Below are 18,018 nucleotides of genomic sequence, written 5' to 3'. Positions count from 1 at the left end.
GAGGATGTTGTAGTGGTTTGTGCAGCCCTTTGAGACACTAGTGATTTAGGGCTATATAAGTAAACATTGATTGATTGATACTTGCAGGATTTTTTTTAAAAACTTGTTTTAATTGAAGAAAAAAAAATGTTTTTCTACTTGCAAACATTTTTTAGAAATATATTTTTTCTTTACTGAAGAAAAAAGTTTTCATACTTGCAGTATTTTTTTAAAACGTGTTTTAATTGAAGAAAACATTTTTTTTTCTACTTGCCAACATTTTTTAGAAATACATTTTTTCTTAACTGAAGAAAAAAGTTTTCATACTTGCAGGATTTTTAAAAAACTTGTTTTAATTGAAGAAAAAAAAAATGTTTTTCTATTTGCCAACATTTTTTCGTGTGTTTCTGGAGTCCCGTCTCTCCTTACACGTCATGTCTTTTTGTTAAACCATTGCAATTTATTTCTTAGGAAGCCTAAAATGTACATATTTCACAAAATGATTACAACAACTGTACCCATCCTGCTTTTGGCGCTAAAAAGGTGGCAAATAAATGTTACACAAACAAGAAAATATTATCCGATTCAGCATTTTGCCTTGGGGGGGAATAATTCTATCTCCTACTTCAAATTGCTAAAATGACTTGGAGCATTTGTGTCATCCAGGATTGGAGAAAACAACCGTTTGGTGTTACTGTAAGCAAACTGTACAAAAGGAGGGGGAAAAAAGCCAGTGAAATGAAAAAAGTTGTACTTATATTTACAGGAGCAGAGAGGGTTGAGGTGAACTCGTGATGCGTTCAGGCTCCAGTCGCCACGGTGCGTTCAGGCCAGGCCAGGTCTGGAATGTACTAGAACATTCTGCACGGGGGAAAAATATTCCAAAAAAAACATGGACAGCACAAACATAGCAGTCAAGATGTAGAAAAAAAACTTTTTTTTTTTAGTCCTGCAAGGTAAATTGGTTAGAATGTTCTTGGAAATGTCTCCTTGACACTACAACCTGGGACGCTTGGCAAATGACAAAAAAGAGTTCCAAAGTGGCGACTTTCACGTGGACTTCTGCCTATAATGCAGCGTCAAGTCCCCGCCGCTCTTCCAGATAAAATGTTTGACTGTTCTCAGGTCCATGTTGGGGTCCAGGACCTGCAAGACAACACCGAGGACAAGTCAGTCTGGTAGGTGACGGACAAAAAAACTACACCCGCAGACACATGAAGTACACATATGATACCAGTATTTAAAATGCTGTATAAAATAATACAAAATAAATAGTGACATAAATAAATGAAAAAATAAATAGTGAGGTAGTTAAATAATACACAAATTAATAGTGAAGTAGATATATATATTAAAAAAATAGTGAGGTAGATAAATAATACAAAAATAAATAGTGAGGTAGATAAATACAAACACAGTGAAGTAGATAAATAGTAAATAAAAAAAAAACAAAGTAGAGGTTACTACAATAGTCAAGTCGATAAATACAAAAATAGAAAGTAGATAAATAATTAAAAAAAATAAACTGAAGTAGATGATACAAAAATAGTGAAGTAGATAAATGATAATAAAAAAAAGTGAAGTAGATGAATAATTAAAAAATAATTGTAGAGGACACAAAAATAAATAGTGAAGTAGATCATTAAAACAATAAATAGTGAAATGGATAAATTATACAAAAATAAAATGTGAAGTAGATAAATACAAAAACAAATATTGAAGTCGATAACTGATAATAAAAGTGCGTAGTGTAGTAGATGATACAAAAATAAATAGTGAAGTAGGTAAATAATAAAACAATAATGAAGAAGATAATAAAAAAATAGTGAAGTAGATAAATATTGCCAAAAAAAAAAATAGTGAAGTAGATAAATAATAATAAGAAAAGTGAAGTAGATGAATAATAAAAAAATAATTGTAGCGGAAACAAAAATAAATAGTGAAGTAGATCATTAAAACAATAAATAGTGAAGTGGATAAATAATACAAAAATAAAATGTGAAGTAGATAAATACAAAAACTGAAGTCGATAACTGATAATAAAAGTGCATAGTGTAGTAGATGATACAAAAATAAATAGTGAAGTAGGTAAATAATAAAACAATTAATAATGAAGTAGATAATAAAAAAATTGTGAAGTAGATAAATATTGCAAAAATAAATAGTGTAGTGGATAAATAATTTAGAAAATACTATAGTAGATAAATAAAAAAATAAATAGCGAAGTAGATAATACAAAAAAATGAAGTACATCATTAAAACAAATAGTGAAGTAGATAACTAATAAAAAATAGTCAAGTAGAGTAATAATAAAAGTACATAGTGCAGTAGATAAATACAAAAAATAGTTAAGTAAATACATTTAAAAAGAATAAATAGTGAGGTGGATAAATGATAAACAAATACTGAAGTAGATAAATAGTACAAAAATAAATAGTGAAGTAGAGTAATAATAAAAGTACATAGCACAGAAGATAAATAATACAAAAATAAATAGTGAAGTAGAGTAATAATAAACGTACATAGTGCAGTAGATAAATAATACAAAAATAAATTGTGAAGTAGATCATTAAAACAATAAATAGTGAAGTAGATATATACAAAAATAGTTAAGTAGATAAATGATAAAAAAATAAACCGAAGTAGATGAATAATTTAAAAAATAATAGTAGATGACACAAAAATAAATAGTGAAGTAGATAAATAATTAAAAAAAATAGTGAATTAAAGTAATAATAAAAGTACATAGTGCAGTAGATAAATAATACAAAAATAAATAGTTAAGTAGCTCATTAAAACAACAAATAGCGAAGTAGATAAAATATTGAAAAAATAAACTGAAGTAGATGAGTAATTTAAAAAATAATTGTAGATGACACAAAAATAGTGAAGTAGATAAATAAGAAAAAAAACAATTAGTGAAGTAGCGTAATAATAAAAGTACACATAGTGCAGTAGATAAATAATACAAAAAGAAATAGTTAAATAGCTCATTAAAACAATAAAGAGCGAAGTAGATAAAGAATAAAAAAAATAAATCGTGAAGTAGATAAATACAAAAACAAATACTGAGGTAGATAACTGATAATAAAAGTGCATAGTGTAGTAGATAAATATAGAAGTAAATAGTGAAGTAGATAAATAATAAAAAAAACAAATAGAGAATTAAATGATTAAAAAAATAGTGAAGTAATTAAATATTACAAATATAGTGAAGTGGATGAATAATTTCAAAAATAATGTAGTAGATAAATAATAAAAAAAACAAATAGTGAATTAAATGATTAAAAAAATAGTGAAGTAATTAAATATTACAAATATAATGAAGTGGATGAATAATTTAAAAAAAAATGTAGTAGATAAATAATAAAAAAAATTTAAAATAGTGAAGTAAATAAATAGTGAAGTAGATAATACAAAAAATAGAGAAGTACATCATTAAAACAATAAATAGTGAAGTAGATAACTAATAAAATAAATAAATAGTGAGGTAGAGTAATAATAAAAGTACATAGCACAGTAGATAAATAATGCAAAAATAAATAGTGAAGTAGATCATTAAAATAATAAATAGTGAAGCAGATAAATAATACAAAAATAAATTGTGAAGTACATAAATACAAAAACAAATACTGAGGTAGATAACTAATAATAAAAGTGCATAGTGTAGTAGATAAATATATAATAAGTAAATAGTGAAGTAGATGATACAAAAATAAATAGTGAAGTAGGTAAATAATAAAAAAATAATAATGAAGTAGATAATTAAAAAATAGTGAAGTAGATAAATATTACAAAAATAAAGAGTGAAGTGGATGAATAATTTAAAAAATACTATAGTAGATAAATAATACAAAAATAATAAATAATGAAGTAGAAAATACAAAAAAATAGTGAAGTACATCATTAAAACAATAAATAGTGAAGTAGATAACTAATAAAAAATAGTGAAGTAGAGTAATAATAGAAGTACATAGTGCAGTAGCTAAATAATACAAAAATAGTTAAGTAAATAAATGTTTTTAATAAATACTGACGTGGATAAATGATCAAAAATAGTGAAGTAGATAAATACAAAAACAAATATTGAAGTATATCATTAAAAAAAATAGTGAAGTTGATAAAGAATACAAAAATAAAATACAAAAACAAATACTGAGGTAGATAACTGATAATAAAAGTGCATAGTGTAGTAGATAAATATATAAGTAAATAGTGAAGTAGATGATACAAAAATAAATAGTGAAGTAGATAAATATTGCAAAAATAAAGAGTGAAGTGGATGAATAATTAAAAAAATATTATAGTAGATAAATAATAAAAAAATAATAAATAGTGAAGTAGAAAATACAAAAAAATAGTGAAGTGCATCATTAAAACAATAAATAGCGAAGTAGACAACTAGTAAAAATAATAGTGAAGTAGAGTAATAATAAAAGTACCTAGTGCAGTAGATAAATAATACAAAAAATAGTTAAGTAAATACATTTTTTAAATAAATAGTGAGGTGGATAAATGATAAAAAATTGTGAAGTAGATAAATATAAAAACAAATACTGAAGTATATCATTCAAAAAAATTGTGAAGTTGATAAAGAATACAAAATAGTGAAGTAGACAATTAAAAAAAATAGTGAAGCAGATAAATATTACAAAAATAAATAGTAAAGTAAATGATACCAAAAAATTGTGAAGTAGATAATACAAAATAGTGAAGTTGATGAATAATAAATAGTGAAGTCGATAAATAATAAATAGTGAAGTAGATAAGTAATTTTAAAAATTGTGAAGTAGATTTATAATAAAAATACTGTAGTAGATAAATAAATAGTGAAGTAGATTAATGATCAAAAAAAATAGAGAGAGGTAGATAAAAAATAGTGAAGGCGATAAATAATAAAATAAATTGTGAAGTAGATAAATAATAAAATAAATAAATATTGAAGTAGATAAATAATAAAACCATAAATAGTAAAGCAAATAAATAACCACTGCTCAAGCACCACTTTTTTTTTTTGGAGCCTCATTTTCTATTTAATTCATTTAATAGTAAAAAACACTGTCATAGTCTATAATTCTCCTAATATATGACAGGGCATTTATTTCAGAACTCTTCTAAGAATACACACAACATCTCCTCTGCCTACCTGTCAAAAAATGTAATTTCTACCAGTAAATAAACATGAGTGAGACCTCTTTCTTTTGCTTGCACAAACACAGCAAATGATCAATAACGGCAAAGTATTTCCACCTTATTTTCATTGATTGACAATCGGCGCGGGTCATTTAAACGTACTTTCTGCACTGACCTTCTAGACTACTAACAAATGTAAAAAAGTGAATAAAAGCATATGGTGTGTCAGGATGGGCAGGAGGAAGATGATCACCTGGTCTTGACACATGAGCTCGATCTTCTCCTCCGCCAGCATGGCCATGTCCTCCTCCTTCTCCTGCTCGCCGGGCTTGTCGTTGGCGGAGGAGCTGGTGGTCTGAGACTCGTTGTCCAGGTTGATGATCTTCTCGTACACGTGCTCCATCACCTTCCGCACCTGCAGCATGTCGCTCGCTGACAGGCGGTCCCTGCGTGGCGCCAAAATACATTTTTTTAAAAAGGTGGCTTTTCTTGCACTTTGCAAGAAAAGAAAGGCCAAACTTACTTCTTCAGAGTTTTCGCACCGGAGGATGAATGAGGCTGGAGGTAGAATGGGATTTTGTTGAATTTGGGCATATTTTTCTGGCCAAACAGAAGAGAAGGTGATCAGAGTTAAATACAGATAAAAAGATTAAACATTATACAGCATTATTCACATGTGAATAATAAAACACTCTATTATACAGCATTATTCACATGTGAATAATGTAAATACAGTCTATTATACAGCATTATTCACAAGTGAATGATATAAATACCGTCTATTATACAGCATTATTCACATGTGAATAATATAAACACAGTCTGTTATACAGCATTATTCACATGTGAATAATGTAAATACAGTCTATTATACAGCATCATTCACATGTGAATAATATAAACAGAGTCTGTTATACAGCATTATTCACATGTGAATATTAGACAGCATCATTCTCATATGAAAGAGTATTATACAGCATTATTGACGTGTGAATAATGTAACTACAGTATTATACAGCATTATTCACATGTGAATAATATACAGTATTATACAGCATCATTCACGTGTGAAATAGTATTATACAGCATTATTCACATGTGAATAATATAAATACAGTCTATTATACAGCATTATTCACATGTGAATAATATAAATACCGTCTATTATACAGCATTATTCACATGTGAATAATATAAATACAGTCTATTATACAGCATTATTCACATGTGAATAATATAAATACAGTCTATTATACAGCATTATTCACATGTGAATAATATAAATACAGTCTATTATACAGCATTATTCACATGTGAATAGTATAAATACAGTGTATTATACAGCATTATTCACATGTGAATAATATAAATACAGTGTATTATACAGCATTATTCACATGTGAATAATATAAATACAGTGTATTATACAGCATTATTCACATGTGAATAATATAAATACAGTGTATTATACAGCATTATTCACATGTGAATAATATAAATACAGTATATTATACAGCATTATTCACATGTGAATAATATAAATACAGTATATTATACAGCATCATTCACATGTGAATAATATAAATACAGTGTATTATACAGCATTATTCACATGTGAATAATATAAATACAGTGTATTATACAGCATTATTCACATGTGAATAATATAAATACAGTGTATTATACAGCATTATTCACATGTGAATAATATAAATACAGTGTATTATACAGCATTATTTACATGTGAATAGTATAAATACAGTCTTATTCAGCATCATTCACATGTGAATAATATAAGTAGTATTGTACAAATAATAAAAAGGGGGAAACAAAAAATAAATAAATCGAATTCTATTTTATTTTTATCAATCAATGTTTACTTATATAGCCCTAAATCACTAGTGTCTCAAAGGGCTGCACAAACCACTACGACATCCACTTATTTCTATTATTTCTAGCGGGCATTGCGGGATCCTACACTCTTCAGCGGTCCTTGAACACACACTCCTCCAAATATAGAACAATTACTCTGTTCTATGAGCTTGTATGTTCAATGTGCAGAAGTGAATATCTTGAGTTACTCCGACAGCAACGTGTTTATATAAAGTCTAGATTAGAGTACGATGTTCTTTAATGGGGAACGACATTAATGTCTCCTGTTTTCACGTCAGCATTACCAGTTAGTCTGAGTTTATCCAAGGGCAATTATCTGTCTTTTTGATCATCTTCATTTAAAACACCAATAATACTCACCATCAGTTATGATTGTTACAGCTTATAGTTACATTTCAGTGTGTTATTAAAAAAAAGGTGACATACTCACATCTACAGTTATATCAATAACCCACTGAGGAACGGTCTCATTTAGCAGCATCGACTCCGTTTCTCCCCCGGAGTCTCGACAAAGCAGCCTGCGGCAAAAACACGCAGGACGTCAGTGAAATATCCATAAATATTTATTCCACTTTGATACAGCATGCAGGTGTGTACACTTTGATACAGCATGCAGGTGTGTACACTTTGATACAGCATGCAGGTGTGTACACTTTGATACAGCATGCAGGTGTGTACACTTTGATACAGCATGCAGGTGTGTACACTTTGATACAGCATGCAGGTGTGTACACTTTGATACAGCATGCAGGTGTGTACACTTTGATACAGCATGCAGGTGTGTACACTTTGATACAGCATGCAGGTGTGTACACTTTGATACAGCATGCAGGTGTGTACACTTTGATACAGCATGCAGGTGTGTACACTTTGATACAGCATGCAGGTGTGTACACTTTGATACAGCATGCAGGTGTGTACACTTTGATACAGCATGCAGGTGTGTACACTTTGATACAGCATGCAGGTGTGTACACTTTGATACAGCATGCAGGTGTGTACACTTTGATACAGCATGCAGGTGTGTACAAGTACACCCGTTATTGTAGCAAAGACAACGCACCTAAAAAGAGTTCTGCCGCCGGCTTCCCCGAAGATAACTGGCGTGTGTGGCGGCACCTGGAAGTATCCATTTCCTTTCTGTACACGATTCTCCGGCTCCCCGTTCACTGTGGGAAGATATTCAGAGATTCAGATATTTACATGAACGTCTTCGTTCCCACGGCAGGAAAAATGAGACTGGCAAGCCCCTTGCGGTCACAAAGTGTGCGTCACTTTAAGTGCCACAATCTTCAACCAATGGCCTGAAAGACATGCTACTAATTTGGGCGGTTCTTGAACTCACCATAGTGTGGACTGTGACGCAACAGTTCATTTACATGTACAATCGTTCACTCCTTAGTCTCATTTCGTCCACCAAACCTTTTATACGATGATAGCGGACTGTGAAGCAACAGTTTACATGTAAAATCGTCCACTCCGTTGTCTCATTTTGTCCACCAAACCTTTTATACTGTGATAGCGGACTGTGACACAACAGTTTACATGTAAAATCGTCCACGCCTTCGTCTCATTTGGTCCACGAAACATTTCCTACAACTACAGGACCAGAATTGTGCTACTGAAGCAAGTTTTTATTTTTTGTGTAAGGGTTCCCCATCCATCCATCCATCCATTTTCTACCGCTTATTCCCTTTCGGGGCCACGGGGGGCGCTGGCGCCTATCTCAGCTACAATCGGGCGGAAGGCGGGGTACACCCTGGACAAGTCGCCACCTCATCACAGGGCCAACACAGATAGACAGACAACATTCACACACTAGGGACCATTTAGTGTTGCCAATCAACCTATCCCCAGGTGCATGTCTTTGGAGGTGGGAGGAAGCCGGAGTACCCGGAGGGAACCCACGCATTCACGGGGAGAACATGCAAACTCCACACAGAAAAATCCCGAGCCTGGATTTGAACCCAGGACTGCAGGACCTTCGTATTGTGAGGCAGACGCACTAACCCCTCTGCCACCGTGAAGCCCAACAACTACAGGACCAGTATTGTGCTGCTGAAGCAAGTTTTTTTTTTTTTTTTTTTTTTGTGTAAGGGTTCCCCCTTTTTAGCAAAAAAGTTTTCCAAAAATATGCATTTTCTGCTATTTTTGGACTCCTGATGAGCTTTCCAGACATCTCCTACAACTACAGCACCAGTATTGTGCTGCTGAAGCAAGTCCGTTTTTTTCTATTTTTGTGTAAGGGTCCCCTTATGACATTTTAGCAAAACAATTTTTTCCAAAAATATGCATTTTCTGCCATTTTTGCGTATTAACGGGACTCCTGATGACGTTTTGAAACATCTCCTACAACTACAGGACCAGTATTGTGCTACTAAAGCAAGTCCTTTTTTTTTATTTCTGTGTAAGCGTCCCCCTTACGACATTTTTGCGAAAACATTTTTCCCAAAAATATGCATTTTCTGCCATTTTCAGGTTTTATCAGGACTCCTGATGTTGTTTCAAGACATCTCCTACAACTACAGCACCAGTATTGTGCTACTGAAGCAAGTCCATTTTTTTTTATTTTTGTATAAGGGTCCCCCCTTACGACATTTTAGCGAACAAAAGTTTTCAAAAAATATGCATTTTCTGCCATTTTCGAGTTTTGTCGGGACTCCTGATGACGTTTTGAAACATCTCCTACAACTACAGCACCAGTATTGTGCTCCTGAAGCAAGTCCGTTTTTTTCTATTTTTGTGTAAGGGTCCCTCCCCCCTTACGACATTTTAGCCAAATATTTTTTTCCCAAAATATGCATTTTCTGCCATTTTTGGGTATTAATGTTGACGTTTTGAGACATCTCCTATAACTACAGCACCACTATTGTGCTGCTGAAGCAAATCCGTTTTTTTCTATTTTTGCGAAAACATTTTTCCCGAAAATATGCATTTTCTGCCATTTTCAGGTTTTATCGGGACTCCTGATGACGTCTCGAGACATCTCCTACAACTACAGCACCAGTATTGTGCTGTTGAATCAAGTCCGTTTTTTTTGTGTGTGTGTCTTACAACATTTTTGCAAAAAATTTTTTTTCCAAAAATGTGCATTTTCTGCCATTTTCGGGTTTTGTCGGCACTCCTGATGAGGTTTTGAGACATCTCCTACAACTACAGCACCAGTATTGTGCTGCTGAAGCAAGTCGTTTTTTTTTAATTTTTGCATAAGGGTCCCCCCTACGACAGTTTTGCGAAAAAAAAATTCCCCAAAATATGCATTTTCTGCCATTTTCAGGTTTTATCGGGACTCCTGATGACGTTTCGAGACATCTCCTACAACAGGACCAATATTTTGCTGCTGAAGCAAATCATTTTATTTTTATTTTTGTGTAAGGGTCCCCTCTTACGACATTTTAGCAAAAAAAAAGTTTTCCAAAAATATACATTTTCTGACATTTTTGGGTTTTATCGGAACTCTTACTCTTAACGACATTTCTAGACATCTCCTTCTACTACAGGACCAGTATTGTGCTGTTGAAGCAAGTCCGTTTTTTATTTTTATTTTTGTGTAGGGGTCCCCTCTTATGACATTTTAGCAAAAAAAAGTTTTCCAAAAATTTGCATTTTCGGGTTTTATTGGGACTCCTCGTGATGTTTCAAGACATCTCATACAACTACAGAACCGTATAGTGCTGCTGAAGCAAGTCCATTTTTCTTTTGTGTGTAAGTATGCGCCCATACCGACATTTTAGCGAAAAAACATTTTTTAATTTGCATTTTATGCCATTTTGGGGTTTTAACGGGACTCCTGTTGATGTTTCGAGACATCTCCTACAACTACATGACCAATATTGTGCTGCTGAAGCAAATCATTGTATATTTGTTTTTGTGTAAGGGTCCCCCCTTACGACATTTTAGCAAAAAAAAGTTTTCCAAAAATATACAATTTCTGACATTTTTGGGTTTTATCGGGACTCTTAATGACATTTCTAGACATCTCCTTTTACTACAGGACCAGTATTGTGCTGCTGAAGCAAATCATTTTATTTTTATTTTTGTGTAAGGGTCCCCCCTTACGGCATTTCAGCAAAAAAAAGTTTTCCAAAAATATACAATTTCTGCCATTTTCGGGTTTTTTCAGGGCTCCTGTTGACGTTTTGAAACATCTCCTACAACTACAGCACCAGTATTGTGCTGCTGAAGCAAGTCCGTTTTTTAATTATTTTTGTGTAAGGATGCCCCTTTACGACATTTTAGCGAAAACAAGTTTTCCAAAAATATGCATTTTCTGCCATTTTCGGGTTTTTTCGGGATTCCTGATGAGGTTTTGAGACATCTCCAACAACTACAGCACCAGTATTGTGCTGCTGAAGCAAGTCAGTTTTTTTTGTTTTTTTTGTGTAAGGGTCCCCCCTTATGACATTTTAGCAAAAAAAAGTTTTCCAAAAATATACAATTTCTGACATTTTCGTGTTTTTTCAGGACTCCTGTTGACGTTTTGAAACATCTCCTACAACTACAGCACCAGTATTGTGCTGCTGAAGCAAGTCCGTTTTTTATTTTTTATTTCTGTGTAAGGGAGCCCTCTTATGACATTTTAGCAACAAAAAAAAAATTTCCTAAAATTTTTATTTTCGGGTTTTATTGGGACTCCTCATGACGTTTCGAAACATCTCCTACAACTACAGAACCGTATTGGGCTTCTGAAGCAAGTCCATTTTTATTTTTATTTTTGTGTAAGTATGCGCCCATACCGACATTTCAGCGAAAAACTTTTTTTGTTTTTTAGCATTTTCTGCCATTTTTGGGTTTTAACTGTACTCCTGATGACATTTTGAGACATCTCCTACAACTACAGCACCAGTATTATGCTGCTGAAGCAAATCCGTTTTTTTTAATTTTCGCATAAGGGTCCCCCCTTACGAAATTTTTGCGAAAAAAAGTTTTCCAAAAAGATGCATTTTCTGCCATTTTCGGGTTCTGTCGGGACTCCTGATGACGTTTTGAGACATCTCCTACAACTACAGCACCAGTATTGTGCTCCTGAAGCAAGTCAGTTTCCTCATTTGTAGCTATATTTGAACCTATTAAATATACTTTACTTTTATCCTCTTTGTATTTCATTTATATTTGCATGTCGCATGCTACATCATCTGTATGTGACATTGGCTGCCTTTCTGTGCCATGTTGTTCCAGACCACAGCAAACATTAGCATTTCTGTCAACGAAGATTTGCTTAAGCCTGCGACACATAGTCATTTTGATAGTAGGCTATTATAGCTAATATAGACACTTCCGTCATGTGTTGCCTTCATTATAAGACTTTTATACGGCTTTTTTAAGACATTTTGATAGTAGGCTAATATAGCTAATATAGACACTTCCGTCATGTGTTGCCTTCATTATAAGACTTATATAAGACTTTTTAAGACATTTTGATAGTAGGCTAATATAGCTAATATAGACACTTACATCATGTGTTGCCTTCATTATAAGACTTTTATACGGCTTTTTTAAGACATTTTGATAGTAGGCTAATATAGCTAATATAGACACTTACATCATGTGTTGCCTTCATCATAAGACTTATATAAGATTTTTTAAGACATTTTGATGGTAGGGTACTATAGCTAATATAGACACTTACATCATGTGTTGCCTTCATCATAAGACTTTTAAAGTCATTTTGATAGTAGGCTATTATAGCTAATATAGACACTTCCGTCATGTGTTGCCTTCATTATAAGACTTTATATGGCTTTTTTAAGACATTTTGATAGTAGGCTAATACAGCTAATATATAAACTTCCGTCATGTGTTGCCTTCATTATAAGACTTATATAAGATTTTTTAAGACATTTTGATGGTAGGGTACTATAGCTAATATAGACACTTACATCATGTGTTGCCTTCATTATAAGACTTTTAAAGTCATTTTGATAGTAGGCTATTATAGCTAACATATACACTTCCGTCATGTGTTGCCTTCATTATAAGACTTATATACGGCTTCTCATTTTTAGCGGCTCCAGACAGATTAGTTTTTTGTATTTTTGGACCCTCACCATGGTTCACTTCGTTCTCTTCCTCATCCATGGGGTTTATGCGAGTTCTGGGCCAGAACTCGAGCAGAGCCTGAAGCAGCAGTCCACCCAGGTTTACTGCAGAGACAAGACATATGTTCCATAAATATCAATCATGGCATGAATGTCTTTTTCAAGTAGGCTTTCCTACATTTTGGGTCAGATCCATCGGAGCTTGAGAAACCGGCATCCTTTGCAGACACCCATGCAGCGAAGCAGTCGCTCTCATCCAGCGTGATGGTGAGCATCTGGCAGATATAGAGAAAACACCCTTTTTTGATGACCTTGTCACTCACACACAAGTTCAATGTCAGATGAAAGAAACATTGAGCTGTTTGGCCACAATACCCAGCAATATGTTTGGAGGCCAAAGGGCCTTTAATGCCAGGAATGCCAGGAACACCAGTCATACCGTCAAGCATGGTGGTGGTAGTATTATGCTCCGGGCCTATTTTGCTGCCAATGGAACTGGTGCTTTACAGCAGTGGTTCTCAAATGGGGGTACGCGTACCCCTCGGGGTACTTGAAGGTATGCCAAGGGGTAGGTGAGATTTTTTTTTTTTTTATATTTCTAAAAATAGCAACAATTCAAAAATCATTTGTAAATATTATTTATTGAATAACACTTCAACAAAATATGAATGTAAGTTCAAAAACTGTGAAAAGATTTTTTTGTGGACATATTCCATAAATATTGATGTGATAGAACAGTGGTCCCCAACCACCGGGCCGAAAAAGAATTTTTACGAATTTTTATTATTTTTTAATAAAAAAATAAATAAAATATATATATATATATATATATATATACAGTATATATATATATATATATTTTTTTTTAGTAAAACAACATAAAAAACACAAGGTACGCTTACAATTAGTGCACCAACCCCAAAAAAACCTCCCTTTTTCATGACAAAAACGTCCCTTTTTTATGACAAAGGAAAAAAATTTTAAACATAACGCCCCCCCGCCAGGCCGCGGGGCAAATTATCAAGCGTTGACCGGTCCGCAGCTACAAAAAGTTGGGGACCACTGTGTTAGAATAATTATGTATATATTATCACACTAACATTGGTATGCTTAAAGTCTGTTGCTTTAATTATTAGCTATTGTGCTCAAGTTAGACATTTTCTAATCTATGCAAGGACAACACGTCTTGTCTGAGGGGTGGCCTCAGCCTCAGATGTTATCTTTCTTTTAGTCCACTAATAGCCAAGAACTTCAAGGACCTCAACAAAGATAAGACGACAACACGCAGACAAAGCGGGGACAAGTAGAAATCACAAAGCCCCCAGCACATTCCGTCACGTAGTGTGCGTTCTGGACCTGCTTTGCATAATATATGTGACCACTCCTTTTAGAGGTAGCCTCAGTGATACTGACTGTGGAACTCCTGAATAAAAAGAGGGACGCGGGAGCTGAACCTTAGAGCGTATGGCAAAACTGTGACTTAGTGCGCAGCTCCATGCGTTCTCCTCATGAGCTAAATTGAAATCTGTTTCTGCATGATTCCTTGCTTCTTGTCTGATTAATAGATGCCATCAGTGTTTGAACCTGACAGATGTAAAAGATTCCTTTTTTTGTGAAGAAATGTTTAGAATGAAGTTGATGAATCCAGATGGATCTCTATTACAATCCCCAAAGAGGGCACTTTAAGTTGATGATTACTTCTATGTGGAGAAATCTGCATTTAGAATTGAATCACTTGTTTATTTTTCAACAAGTTTTTAGTTATTTTTATCTTTTTTTCCCCCACATAGTTCAAGAAAGACCACTACAAATGAGCAATATTTTGCACTGTTGTACAATTTAATAAATCATAAACTCATGACATAGTGCTGTATTTGACTTCTTTATCTCTTCTTTTTCAACCAAAAATGCTTTGCTGTGATTAGGGGGTACTTGAATTAAAATAATGTTCACAGGGGGTACATCACTGAAAAAAGGTTGAGAACCACTGCTTTACAGAGAGTAAATGGGACAATGAAGAAGGAGGGTTACCTCCAAATTCTTCAGGACAACCTAAAATCATCAGCCTGGAGCTTGGGTCTTGGGCGCAGTTGGGTGTTCCAACAGGACAATGGCCCCAAACAGGTCAAAAGTGGTAAAGGAATGGCTAAACCAGGCTAGAATGAAGGTTTTAGAACGGCCTTCCCAAAGTCCTGACTTCGACGTGTGGACAATGCTGAAGAAACAAGTCCATGTCAGAAAACCAACACCGATTTTGTCAAGAGGAGTGGTCAAAAATGATTCCCGAGTGCAGCCACCACTGCTGCTCATAGCTCCCCTCACCTCCCAGCGGGTGGAACAAGGGGATGGGTCAAATGCGGAGGGTAAATTCACCACACCTAGTGTGTGTGTGTGTGACTATCAGTGGTACGGCTGCTCTACCCACCATGCTACACCGCCCACAAAGAAAGATTCTAAAATTTTTGCAACACCTTAAATAAAAACACCAGCGTGATCCAGCAGTAGAGCAGGACTTGGACCAGTGAAAACTTGTAAAAATGGACATTTTAGCCTTCAAATGACCAGCGTCCACTTGTGAAATGAAGTGAATTATATTTATATAGCGCTTTTTCTCTTGTGACTCAAAGCGCTTTACATAGTGAAACCCAATATCTAATTTTTACATTTAAACCCGTGTGGGTAGCACTGGGAGCAGGTGGGTAAAGTGTCTTGCCCAAGGACACAACGGCAGGGACTAGGATGGCGGAAGCGGGGATCAAACCTGCAACCCTCAGGTTGCTGGCACGGCCACTCTACCAACCGAGCTATACCGCCCCCCATTTTACAAACTAGGGCTATTTTTTTCAGAAACGTGTATCCATCCATCCATTTTTCTACCGCTTATTCCCTTTGGGGTCGCTGGTGCCTAGCTCAGCTACAATTGGGCGGAAGGCGGAGTACACCCTGGACAAGTCGCCACCTCATCGCAGGGCCAACACAGATAGACAACATTCACACTCACATTCACACGCTAGAAACGTGTAACGCTTGACAAAAAATACTAGTTCTCATAAGAATAATAGTCATGTACCCCAGTCCTTAACTTTTGAGAAACGTGTAAATACAAGCAATCAAAGTCAGTTTTCCGTAAGTCCCCATCACTCAGTATTAATTTTAATGCAAAACTTTGGTTCTGATACTGACTCTGGGTCGGTAAGGCAGCCGCCTTAACAACAAAGAGCTGCCGTCAAAGCTAAAGTCTTTACAAAGCTGCTCCGCTTCGTTCTACCTCTGCCTCTGTCAGTACTCTCTGCAGCAACCAGCATTGTCCCACCCACAGAACCGTCTGATTGGTTACACGCAGAGCGGTAAGAGCCAATCATCAGAGCGCATGGAGTCTGTGTTCCAGCGTGGTGATGAGCAGATAGGTGTTTAGCAGGTAAGGACCAGGCAGCGGACTCTCCCCAAATTATAATAAACACCTCCCAGTCAACTACGAGTAACATCACTACGAGCCCGTCGACGTTCTAGAAACATAAACGGCAGCTCAGCTCGCTCGCAGTTCTTGAGGTGAAGGCTAATTAGCTTTTAGCGTAATGTTAGCTCATTTTCCGGTGTGTATGTGTGTGTATGTGCGTGCGTGTGTGTTACGGACAGCAAAGGCCCTGTCTGTCTGTTATTTTACTTTACCTTTTTCTCTGTTGATTGAGCTGTGTTGAAGCAGCAAAAAAGGACATTATGTTAAATGAAGAGTTTTTGTCTGTTATAGTTGACATAATAATGTAAGTGCATCATAAAGCCTACATGAACTCCATGGTGTTCAGGGATCCTATTGCTATCATACAATTTTTTTCAGCTATAGATACATTAATCATTAGTAATGTAGCAGCCTAGTTTTGAATGGCAGGGTCCCTGCTAACACATGTTGATAAAAATATGACATATACATAATAAAAATCAACTACAGGGATCCCAAATGCTGTAATAAATGAAGCATGATGAGTTGAACATATGTCAGCATGTGGCATAATAATGACTTACTTTGTAGCTCAGGTAACCAGAAATGTTTTGTTTTTACTTTATGGAAAAAATATCGAGATGTATTATGTATATGGCCATTCAGCATATTGAGCGGAAAACACCACCAAAAATGGTAGGCTTCTTCACGCGACGAAGCCGGCCTACTTCACCATAGCCTGTAGTCTATTGCCCCCCCAGGCTGTGGTGGCGACAGGCCGAGTTACACCGATCCTTACACCCTGTCCGCCGGAGAGACACATGTATTATGTATATGGCCATTCAGCATATGGAGCGGAAAACACCACCAAAAATTGTAGGCTTCTTCACGCGACGAAGCCGGCCTACTTCACCATAGCCTGTAGTCTATTGCCCCCCCAGGCTGTGGTGGCGAAAGGCTGAGTTACACCGATCCTTACACCCTGTCCGCCGGAGAGACACCACCTGTGCGTGCGTGTGTGTTACGGACAGCAAAGGCCCTGTCTGTCTGTTATTTTACTTGACCTTTTTCTCTGTTGATTGAGCTGTGTTGAAGCAGCAAAAAAGGACATTATGTTAAATGAAGAGTGTCTGTCTGTGATAGTTGATATAATAATGTAAGTGCATCAAAAAGCCTACATGAACTCCATGGTGTTCAGGGATGAATAGTCTTTCCTATTGCTATTGTACTATTTTTTTCAGCTATAGATACATTAATCATTAGTAATGGAGCAGCCTATTTTTGAATGGCAGGGTCCCTGCTATCACATGTTGATAAAAATATAACATTTACATAATAAAAATCAACTACAGGGTTCCCAAATGCTGTAATAAATGAAGCATGATGAGTTGAACATATGTCAGCATGTGAAGTGAATTATATTTATATAGCGCTTTTCTCTAGTGACTCAAAGCGCTTTACATAGTGAAACCCAATATCTAAGTTACATTTAAACCAGTGTGGGTGGCACTGGGAGCAGCTGGGTAAAGTGTCTTGCCC

At 34.9% G+C, this 18,018-nt stretch overlaps 1 protein-coding gene across 1 annotated transcript in view; it reads right to left on the bottom strand.

The window, feature by feature from the left end:
- Positions 1-311: 311 nt before the first annotated feature.
- The window catches only part of LOC133544974 (WD repeat-containing protein 48), a 36,020-nt gene continuing 18,313 nt past the window's right edge, over positions 312-18,018 (bottom strand). The window contains exons 12-18 of the mRNA XM_061890240.1: positions 13,222-13,318; positions 13,053-13,148; positions 8,069-8,174; positions 7,436-7,523; positions 5,636-5,712; positions 5,366-5,558; positions 312-1,125 (exon numbers count right to left, since the gene is read on the bottom strand). Of these exons, the coding sequence (XP_061746224.1) occupies positions 1,030-1,125; positions 5,366-5,558; positions 5,636-5,712; positions 7,436-7,523; positions 8,069-8,174; positions 13,053-13,148; positions 13,222-13,318 (753 nt within the window). The 3' untranslated portion in view covers positions 312-1,029. The remainder of the gene's footprint in view (positions 1,126-5,365; positions 5,559-5,635; positions 5,713-7,435; positions 7,524-8,068; positions 8,175-13,052; positions 13,149-13,221; positions 13,319-18,018) is intronic.

This window comes from Nerophis ophidion, linkage group LG28, assembly GCF_033978795.1.
Source record: "Nerophis ophidion isolate RoL-2023_Sa linkage group LG28, RoL_Noph_v1.0, whole genome shotgun sequence".
In the NCBI taxonomy this organism is placed as follows: domain Eukaryota; kingdom Metazoa; phylum Chordata; class Actinopteri; order Syngnathiformes; family Syngnathidae; genus Nerophis; species Nerophis ophidion.
Note: the sequence above shows the minus strand (reverse complement) of the source record. Positions and strands in the feature narration are given on the sequence as shown.